This window comes from Protomyctophum bolini (assembly GCF_963924005.1).
Source record: "Protomyctophum bolini genome assembly, chromosome: 7".
Lineage (NCBI taxonomy): Eukaryota > Metazoa > Chordata > Actinopteri > Myctophiformes > Myctophidae > Protomyctophum > Protomyctophum bolini.
The window spans coordinates 41,532,665-41,542,543 of record NC_137868.1 but is presented as its reverse complement, the minus strand read 5'-3'; the positions used below and the strand labels follow the sequence as shown (position 1 = coordinate 41,542,543).

The following is a 9,879-nucleotide window of genomic DNA, read 5'->3' as shown; positions in this document are numbered from 1 at the left end:
CTTGGAGTAGAGTCTGAGTCGCTGCTTCTTCGCCTGGAAAGGAGCCAGCTTAAGCGGTTAGGGCATCTGGTTAGCATGCCTCTCAAGCGTCTCCCTATAGGGAGGTCCTTGATGCACGTCCCACTGGGAGGAGACCCCAGGGCAGACCACGCCTCAGGATCCCCCAGGAGATAGTTACTCTTCCTCCTGCTAGTCTGGAGCTCTCTGGTGGAGCTGTTGCCCCCGCGACCCGACTACGGATAAGCGGTTGAAGATGGATGGATCATGGATGGATCATGTCCAAAAAGGAGCCCAATGAAGCCTACTAATGGACTTTCTTGATTTCATCCTTTTAACAGACCTTGTATTGTACCTCCCTGTGTAGTGCTAGGCTTGTCCATGCAAACTGTTAAAATATACAAATAAAGTATTCAGTTCAGTAATCAGTTCAGTACACAGAGCTGTCACATTGCAACTGAGGAATATCTAACTAGCCCACAGTTGCTTACAATAAGCGGACATGGCAACACCGGGCAAGGGATTTTTTGTTTTGTTTTTTGTATTAATTATTTTTCTGGGTTGTGTCTAGAATCTAGATATTAGAATATCCCATATCCCGGATAGACCTTCGCGATGCGATTGACTGATGGGTTTTTTTGTTTAGTCTTTTTAAAGGACTGCGGAGGCGTGCACTTTTTTACTGACCACCAATGATTAAAGCTATTTTAAGAAAGTGGGCGTGGCTCATGAGTAGCTCCGACCAACCAGGAAAGGAAGGAGGGTTTACACTGTCACACACACATCCGGACAGTGGATACTTTGTTGCCAAGACAGCAGCGGTGGAAGTTTTGTTGGTTGAAGTTGCCACGTACCTACGTAGCTGGCATTCTTGGCTGTAACATAAATCTCCCGCAGCCTCTGGTCATGGTTTACCCTTTGGATATTTTGTAGCGAGAGAGGATTAATTGTAAATTGGGTCATAAATATTATTGGCACCACAACAACTTGAAAATGATACTGCTATGTTTGTGGCCCATGATCTCCTCACTGTTTGTGTACGTGAGTGGCGGAAAACTGCCCGAGCCAGAAGTGAAAATTGAAGTTATAGACAAGCCCTTCATTTGTTTTCGGAAGTCGAAATATGGAGATTCTCTTCTTGTCCATTTCGAGGGATTTCTGGAGAGCAATGGCACCATGTTTCATTCCAGGTGATTTGATGAAGCACTTATTATTTACCTATTGCATGCTGCTTGGATTGCTTCACCAAATTTGTTATGGCTTTTTTCATGACACTATAGACTACCTTTTCATACTTGACAGGTCATAGACTGTCAGACAGGAAGTCAAGTTGGACCTAAGGCAAGCTCCCAAGTTCCCATAGCAACCCTTTGTCAAGTCCCGCCCGTGGTTGTGCCCCTCTTCGCACCCATTGGTTGCTGTTCTTTGGTTGGACAAAAATAATTTCTCTCCACTTTTATTTTTGAGTGGTGCAACCACTCCAAGGAACAGCAATGTCCGTGTTCACCTATGTACCACTACCTATGTATCCGCCTATGTGTTAATGAGCATGAGTACTATTAGTACCAGTAGGGGCGCTGTTGTGCCAGAGAGAGAGAGTGCTGCACTGTTGCCCGCTAATATATGAAATTCTTATTTTAAACTTGGTGTCAGTAAAAAGGAATATGAACATCTCAAGTGCAGCATAGACTACTAGAGCATAGTGACAGTGGTATATCATTCTCTCTCTCTCTCTCTCTCTCTCTCTCTCTCTCTCTCTCTCTCTCTCTCTCTCTCTCTCTCTCTCTCTCTCTCTCTCTCTCTCTCTCTCTAAAAAAATGCATGTTTTAGCAAATTCTACAACCATATAAGGCCCAAAGGCACCAATGCTTGCAATGCAACTAAAGATAACTATACTCGCAACCGTTTGGTTGCAAGGAGTTGCATGGCCAATCATTGGTGTGGTTTCACTGGTTTGGGCCCTGGAGCCACTGGGAAGAACAAGGGCAGAACAAGGCAGAAACTGAGCCTGCTGTTCTGGTTATAGTCAGTCAGGGACCAATCAGAGCAGAAGGTCACATACGAAATATACATGACCAAAAGTCAATGACAAATCTACTAACTACACAATTGTGTTCTTCCAATTTCGTGGCAACCGATTGTGGAAGGCACCGTTTTGCACTGACAAATTGACAATGCCGCCCGGCCGTGCCCCCACACTCCCGGCCCCTCACAGAAATGATTTGTCGAGAAGAATGAGCACAGAGCTTATGATCTTAATCCTATCAAATACTTTTGGAATGAATTGGAGCACCAAATGCAGGCCAGGCCCAATCACCCAGCATGAAGTTTCTGACCTCACTAATGCTCTTGCGGTTGAATGGAGGCAAATTGCTGCAGAAATGTTCCAACTATAGTGAGAATCCATCCCAGAATAGTGTACACTGTACAGCAGAAAATATTGTCTGTAACAAGGTTACAGGTTAGGAATAAGGTTAGGTTTAACCATTTAGGCATGGTTTACCGAGGTTACGTTTAGGAATACCAGGCAGAGATGACCTGAGATTAAAATAGGGTGCATTTTGCATCCCAAAACGCAGTTTATAGTCAAGAATCAGAATCAATTATTGTCACATCACAAGTAAGGTGAGTGAACAACTTGGTTGTGCAGTTAAAAGGTAGAGAGAGAAGAGCATAAAGTGCATATTTGCATAACATGACAATTGTGAGTGCATAATAAACAAAAGTTCATCATGGGTGCATGTATGTATGACTATAGGCTACAAACAAAAAGACGAGCTTTCTGGTATTCATCTATAAGCAACTTGAATCCTACATTTTTGAGGGGCGCTATAGCCCCTCGAATGTCCATCTTTGAGGGTCTGTGTAAACAAACATTGAAGACAAAAGTGTGCAAAGACAAACGTTGAAGACGAGAGTGAGGACGCAAATTATGATTGGTTGAGAATGAGATGATGCATTTCTCTGATGTTAAAGCCTGTGAGTTATACCTGTGTGTGTGTGTGTGTGTGTGTGTGTGTGCACTGGGCTCCTTGTCTTGTGACTCTTGACAGCCGCCAGCAGGGGGACAAGAACCCGGTGTGGTTTACTCTGGGGATCCGCGAGGTGCTGAAGGGCTGGGATATAGGTCTGATGGACATGTGCACAGGAGAACGCAGGAAGATCACCATCCCCCCTGCTCTGGCGTATGGGAAGGAAGGAAAGGGTATGTCAACCCATCATTAACCTGTTAAGATTCCACAAATGCCTTCTAAAGGCTCATACATATAGTCTGGCGTTTCAGTGGTGAGGTGACCACCGAACTACAACATGACGCCACGAGCCGCGGTGAAAAGCAAACCACCGCCCCCAGCCCTTCTCTCTGTTTTTACTCACCACCGCTCAGGGGGGGGGGGGGGTCACACCCATGTGAAGTGAGTTGTGCAACTCCGTGTGGGGACCCCAGGGGGGTGCCACACCCAGTTAATACGTGCGTGTGTTTTTGTGTGTGTGTTAGGTTGCGCACAGGTGGTGAAAAACAACCAAGCTGTTTTTGTACTCAGACGCACCCACCCAGCCAGCCAGCCAGCCAGGCCCCCCACACACATAGCTCCGTAAAGGAGTGGTTGCACCACTAAAAAAACAAAAAACACTGGGAACAAAGCAATAGTAGAGCAAAAACACTAGGACTAATTGTCACTAGGAATCACTTAGAAGCGTTACCGCACGGAGAACTGTGAGACGATCTGGCAGCATGCAGTGAGAAAACCAGGGCTTTTATGGAGTGGTGGTGGTGATGAGAAGATGGCAGGCAGGTGAGTGAGATTAGACGATCAGAGCCATGTGTGCCAATCTGGAAAGCCAGGAACCAAGCCTACGCCCACACATGCTCACACACACAGACAGACAGACTAACACAACACACACTGGCAGGGGCCGTGAAACTTTCAAGATGTTTCAAAGAAACATCTTGAAAGCTTCCCGCGCTTATTATTTCCAATGCCATGACAGGTTTGTGAAACGAAAAGCATGACGTGTGTGAATGTGTGAATCTGTGAATAACATCCTTCGTGCCTCACCTTGTTTTACCTCTCGGACTCCTTCATGGATTCACAGGGAAAATCCCCCCGAGCAGTACCCTGCTTTTTGACATTGAGCTCGTGGAGATACGAAACGGCCCGAGGTCACACGATACCTTCCACGAGATGGATCTCAACGATGACTGGAAGCTCTCCCGACTCGAGGTGTGGAACCGGCCGTGTGTTTTCACAGAACTCAGCAGTTTGCATTCCTTCATACGTACACTTTAACTCATTTTGGGCAGGAACCCCCTTTTGGTGTTCCCGCAGAAATAGCAGATCTACAAGCTCATAGTGCCGCGCTATGAGCTTGTAGATCTGCTTAGATGCAGTAATTATCATGTTATCTTACGTTGGCTCGGCAGGAGGTTGGGCTGTCTATAACAGGCTCAGTGTGTAGGTCTGTCTGTCTTTGTGTCCATACTGCCGGCAGGCCACAGAATTGCCACCAAACATTTAGTTTTTCCTTTGAAATATTTTAATTTGAGGATACACGTATATTGACGACTGACATGCACAGGCTGACCAGATGAAGTCTGAGATTTGCATGCACGCACGCACAAACAAAACACATATACAGTGTATATACTGTAGAGTAGACAGTATACTACACAAACATCATGTCCTAAATATTGGTTGTGTGTTACAGGTCAAAGAGTTCCTGAAGAAAGAGCTTGAAAGGCACGGGCATGCCGGCGACGACACTCATCACGACGTGATGGTGGACGACATCTTCACGAAGGAAGACGAGGACGACGATGGCTTCATATCCGTCAGGGAGTTCACCGACGAACACGACGAACTGTAGAAGTTCTGCCTTTCACGCCACCGATCCCCAGTGTGTCTTTCTTGACTTCCTAAAGCAGTGATTCTCAGGCCTTTTCATTTCGAGGACCCTCGACCCCCCCCCTCCTCACGACCCCTGGGGTGTCCCCTGGAGCCTGGACGCTGCGTTGTACTGGATTACCATAGGGATTTGACCCCACGCCGAGTCAAAGCAACCACTGCCTTTCCACGTTTGTTTAAGTCATTTCACTCACAGCAAAACACAGTAATTATACTGGTAAAAGTAATTCTTTCAGTTATCTATAATGCACCAGGTCTCTGTACGTGTATGTCTGTCTGTATGTATGTATGTCTGTCTGTCTGTACGTAACGTGTAGTTGTGTACGTCTGTAATCCACGTAACTCGAGAACCGTTCGCCGTTCCCCCCCCCCCACCTCCTTTAATGAGGTGTTCTCTGTTTACTGAAAGACTAATTCATTGCATGTGTTTATCAACGGAAAACCATGTAGAATTTAGTGAACTCTTGGTTGTAAAAAAGAAAATCCATTCAACATGCACTGATGACCTGCCAAAATGTATCATGCACATTATAGAGTATTACAGTAGGTTTGGAAATGATCTACCATTGTCAGCAGCTGAATTAAATACAGAACAAACAAAGGGACAAAAGAAACATGATCTGTATTAATTTATCAGTGAAAAGGCTAGTGATCTACTTCAGGGATACTCAAATAGATTTACCTGTGGGCCATATTACAAAAATGGCAAGGGGCCAGGGGCCAGTAGATAAAATTACGACATTAATGATACTTGATAACTTCTCTCTTTCAATTGCTTTATTTTCGCAAAATGTATCAAAGTACAATGTGCATGCACACAATATGTAAATAAATAAATGTGTTACATTTTCTTGCATAAACACAAAGAGCTGTTTCCATAACTGCACACATTATTGCACATAACATGAGTAGCTGTTATAATAACATAACATGAGTAGCTCTTTGCCTGCCTGCCTGCCTGTCTGTCTGACCATGAGTAGTTATTTGTCTGTCTGTCAATGAGTAGCTGTCTTACTGTCTGCCTGTCTATGAGTAGCTGTCTGCCTGCCTGTCTATGAGTAGCTGTCTGTCTGCCTGCCTGCCTGTCCAATTGTCCATGAGTAGCTGTCTGTCTGCCTGTCTGAGTAGCTGTCTGCCTGCCTGCCTAATTGTCCATGAGTAGCTGTCTGTCTGCCTGTCTATGAGTAGCTGTCTGCCTGCCTGCCTAATTGTCCATGAGTAGCTGTCTGTCTGCCTGTCTATGAGTAGCTGTCTGCCTTCCTGCCTGTCCAATTGTCCATGAGTAGCTGTCTGTCTGTCTATGAGTAGCTGTCTGCCTGCCTGCCCAATTGTCTATGAGTAGCTGTCTGTCTGTCTATGAGTAGCTGTCTGCCTTCCTGCCTGTCCAATTGTCCATGAGTAGCTGTCTGTCTGTCTATGAGTAGCTGTCTGCCTTCCTGCCTGTCCAATTGTCCATGAGTAGCTGTCTGCCTGCCTGTCCAATTCTCCATGAGTAGCTGTCTGTCTGCCTGTCTATGAGTAGCTGTCTGACTGCCTGCCTGTCCAATTCTCCATGAGTAGCTGTCTGTCTGTCTGCCTGTCTATGAGTAGCTGTCTGCCTGCCTGCCAGCCAGCAAGTTGGTTAACAGAAAATAAATTGTTATGGCTGAGTAAAATAAAATACAATAAACACAATTTGCCTGAAAATAGATTACCCAGCTATGACCTTTTTCATGAAAAAAAATGAGTAGTGATATGGCTGGTGAAATAAAACAATCTACCTGAAAATAGATAGCTATAAGTGAAGAGCAATTTCCGCAATTGCCATTTCCATTTCCGCAATTTCCGCAATTTCCATTTCCACAATTTCCGCAATTTCCATTTCCACCATTTCCGCAATTACAATTTCCGCAATTTCCATTTCCGCAATTTCCATTTCCATTTCCAACTATTAATGGCAGCTGGGTTTCATCATTCAAATAAAATAGAATTCTGTCCGTTTAGCTATAAAATTATGTCAGGGAATAGGGATACACAGTATATGTCTTTCATTTGCATTGCATCTCCCCCCCCCCCCAAGCTTTTATTTTCGTTCGAGTAATAGTACAACTCTAATAGTATTACTTATAATAATGTAATTAAAGATAACTTCATTCAGATTTATTTATTTTTATTTCATTTTCCAGATTCTTTTTTCTTCTTTTTTTTTAAGATTTTCATTGGTGGGCCAGTCATAATGGTCCCGCGGGCCTGATGTGGCCCGCGGGCCTGAGGTTGAGTATCACTGATCTACTTGGTTTGTTGTAAAGTTTTGAATGAAACCACTAGAGGGAGCTGTTGTCAAAGTCTTGTATTGTAATCCTTACAGGTATATTGCATTGATTGAAGTATTTATTAACAGTTTGCAGAATGGGTACATTTCACATGAAAGCACAACTCAATACAAAGACTGTTACTGGGGACGACACACTGATTAAGCATTACACTTGTTTAAAACAGGGTCCACCATTTTCAATTCATCAGAACATTTAGAGACTACAAATACACAACAGGAAATCATGTAAGGAGTTAAAAAGGGAAAAGAAACATATACGTTAAGGGGGAATGTATGCATAGTGTACAATACATGCATACACATGCCCTTAGATCCTCCCTGGAATGTGATTGATCAGTTCAACCACTTTCAACCTGGCAATGAATCCCTATTTCTGGCTTATTATTAAAATCTAATTTTGACAAGAGTACATGGATGACAACAGGGTTAGTGGTCAAGGAATTGGAGTGCTTATAGAACACACATACAGTATATGGCCTAACCTTACTACAAAATCCAAGTTGGCAACAAACCTAGTATCTTCCTAACTACAGTAGATGTCTGTATATGTAAATGGTGCATTTATATAGCACTTTTTATCCAAAGCGCTTTGCATTACATTCACCCATTCACACACACACACACACACACACACACACACACACACACACACACACACACACACACACACACACACACATTCACACGATGGCAGAGGAAACCATGCAAGGCACCAACCTGCACATCGGGAGCAATTAGGGGCTGAGAGTCACAACACCTCACAGAGCCTCAAAATACTTTGAAACAATGTCTGCTCTAGACTACAGGGCACTTCATGAGGACCTCTGAGTGATTGCTTTCAGACAGTGTTCTCACAAAATCTCCTAGTAGTCGAATAAACACAGTGACAGAATTGCATAGCCTAATTATGATTGAATATTATGGATTATGGATACCACAAGAGTCTTGCACAAGGAAGGACACTTCGACACTAACTCCGGGGGAGCCCGGGTTCGAACTGGGAACCTTGTGGCTTGTGGTTCCCATCTGGCCGCTCTACCAGCCACTCTTACTTTGAGACTTACTTTTCATGGTTCCTGTGACGTCATGTGGGTAAAGTCAGTGTGGTCGGTACAACCACAATTTTCCAAGAATTGCACCTTTCTAGTTTAGTTTAGTGATTCTCAACCTTTTTTATTGACCCATTTATATTAGGAGGACTAAGGCAGAGTCTAAAAAATGCCTTCTAAATACTGAACTAAGTTTTCTGAAAATGTTTTAAAAAAAATTACAAAAATGATTTGCTGCTAATATACAAGAACCCCAAAAGGGTTCCCGTCCAGAAGGAGTAAAACACCAAAAGGGGTTCCCGGCCTACCCCATATGAGACATTCATTTGGTAGTACATTTGGTTCCGTTTTTTTTACACTCAGACTGGCCCATTTGGACCCCTGGTGGGCCCCCGGACCAGATGCTGAGAAACAGCTAGTGCTGTGAACAACATTCTCACATAGCGGCTCCTCTTCTCCAGGTGGAAGTGTTGTGGCTAGGCTGTGTATGATGAGTCATCATTGATGACATTAGCAAATGAAACACTTGAGTGTGCACATTCAGCACCCAATTTGTTTTCCGTTAAAGCGGTCACCGTCACGTCACGTTTTATCTCGTGTATTATTTTATAGATAGAACTATCTACCACTGCTTTTGTATTTCATACATTTCCTGTTGTTTATAAAATGTGATGTAAAAATAAAGTTTCAAAACAAGCGAAGGAGCACGCACACACAGTCTATGAAGTGCCAGGTTGCCGGGCAGAAGACGGCATCGAACAAAAATAGAGTCTGCCGCACACTGGATCATTACATTTATTCTCCACCATAGTACGTGATGTTTCCAGCCTAAGAGGCACTTTCACAGACCGAGGAAGAGCTCAAAGCGTCACGTACGACACGTAGACCCAGTGGTATAGACTAGTACATTTACTCAAGTCCTAAGTACAATTTTGAGGGACTTAAGCCCACACACACACACATGCATACTTTGGCTATTTGAAAATAGCAGATCTACAAGCTCACAATGCGTTGCAAGCATGTTGTGAACTTGTAGATCTGCTATTTTCAAAGGATCTTTAAACAACTTTATACATTTGAAAACTTGTGAAATGAGACATTCTGCATAATTAATGATGACTATACCGAACATACTTCTTCCATCACTGCATACTATCTATCTATCATATTGGAGCATACAATTTAAACTTTTTCTCTATTTTTGAAAAAAAAAAAAAAGCTAAAGTTTGACTTGACTTGAAGTGACTGAATACAGACTAAGATCACAGCTAAATCCTCACTGTTTGTTTAACTCAGACACAAGTGTGAATGTAAGTTAACATTCAGGGTTTCGTTGTTGGTCTATATTTGACCGTATAACTTTGGGCCAATGGATTTGCGATTGCTACACAGGAAGAGGATGCAACCTGTGGAAATTATGTCAGCGCCGTTGATCCACCAACGATGGCTGATCCACCCAAAGTGGATAAACCTGAATTAGATTCAATAAAATTATGCAACAGTTTACAATGCATAGTTCTGTTCAATGTTTTGCCAAAAGAGACGTTGCCAGGGAGCCACCACCACCACACCCCAGCAGTGAGTAATTACAATTAGGTTTCCCTGTTTATCTATC

At 43.5% G+C, this 9,879-nt stretch overlaps 1 protein-coding gene across 1 annotated transcript; it reads left to right on the top strand.

Annotated features, from left to right (window-relative positions):
• Window positions 1-806: 806 nt before the first annotated feature.
• On the top strand, window positions 807-6,027 carry fkbp14 (FKBP prolyl isomerase 14). The gene is made up of 4 exons (XM_080768079.1): window positions 807-1,187; window positions 3,051-3,202; window positions 4,093-4,220; window positions 4,705-6,027. Exons 1-4 carry the CDS (start codon window positions 991-993, stop codon window positions 4,861-4,863), a joined length of 636 nt encoding a protein of 211 aa, XP_080624205.1. The 5' UTR covers window positions 807-990; the 3' UTR covers window positions 4,864-6,027.
• Window positions 6,028-9,879: the final 3,852 nt, after the last annotated feature.

Bases quoted from the DNA above. Each gene is read 5' to 3' on its own strand.
- fkbp14 (XM_080768079.1), top strand. From the start codon at position 991: ATGATACTGCTATGTTTGTGGCCCATGATCTCCTCACTGTTTGTGTAC. The intron at 1,188-3,050 runs GTGATTTGATGA...GACTCTTGACAG, and splicing joins GGCACCATGTTTCATTCCAG to CCGCCAGCAGGGGGACAAGA. The intron at 4,221-4,704 runs GTGTGGAACCGG...TGTGTGTTACAG, and splicing joins GGAAGCTCTCCCGACTCGAG to GTCAAAGAGTTCCTGAAGAA.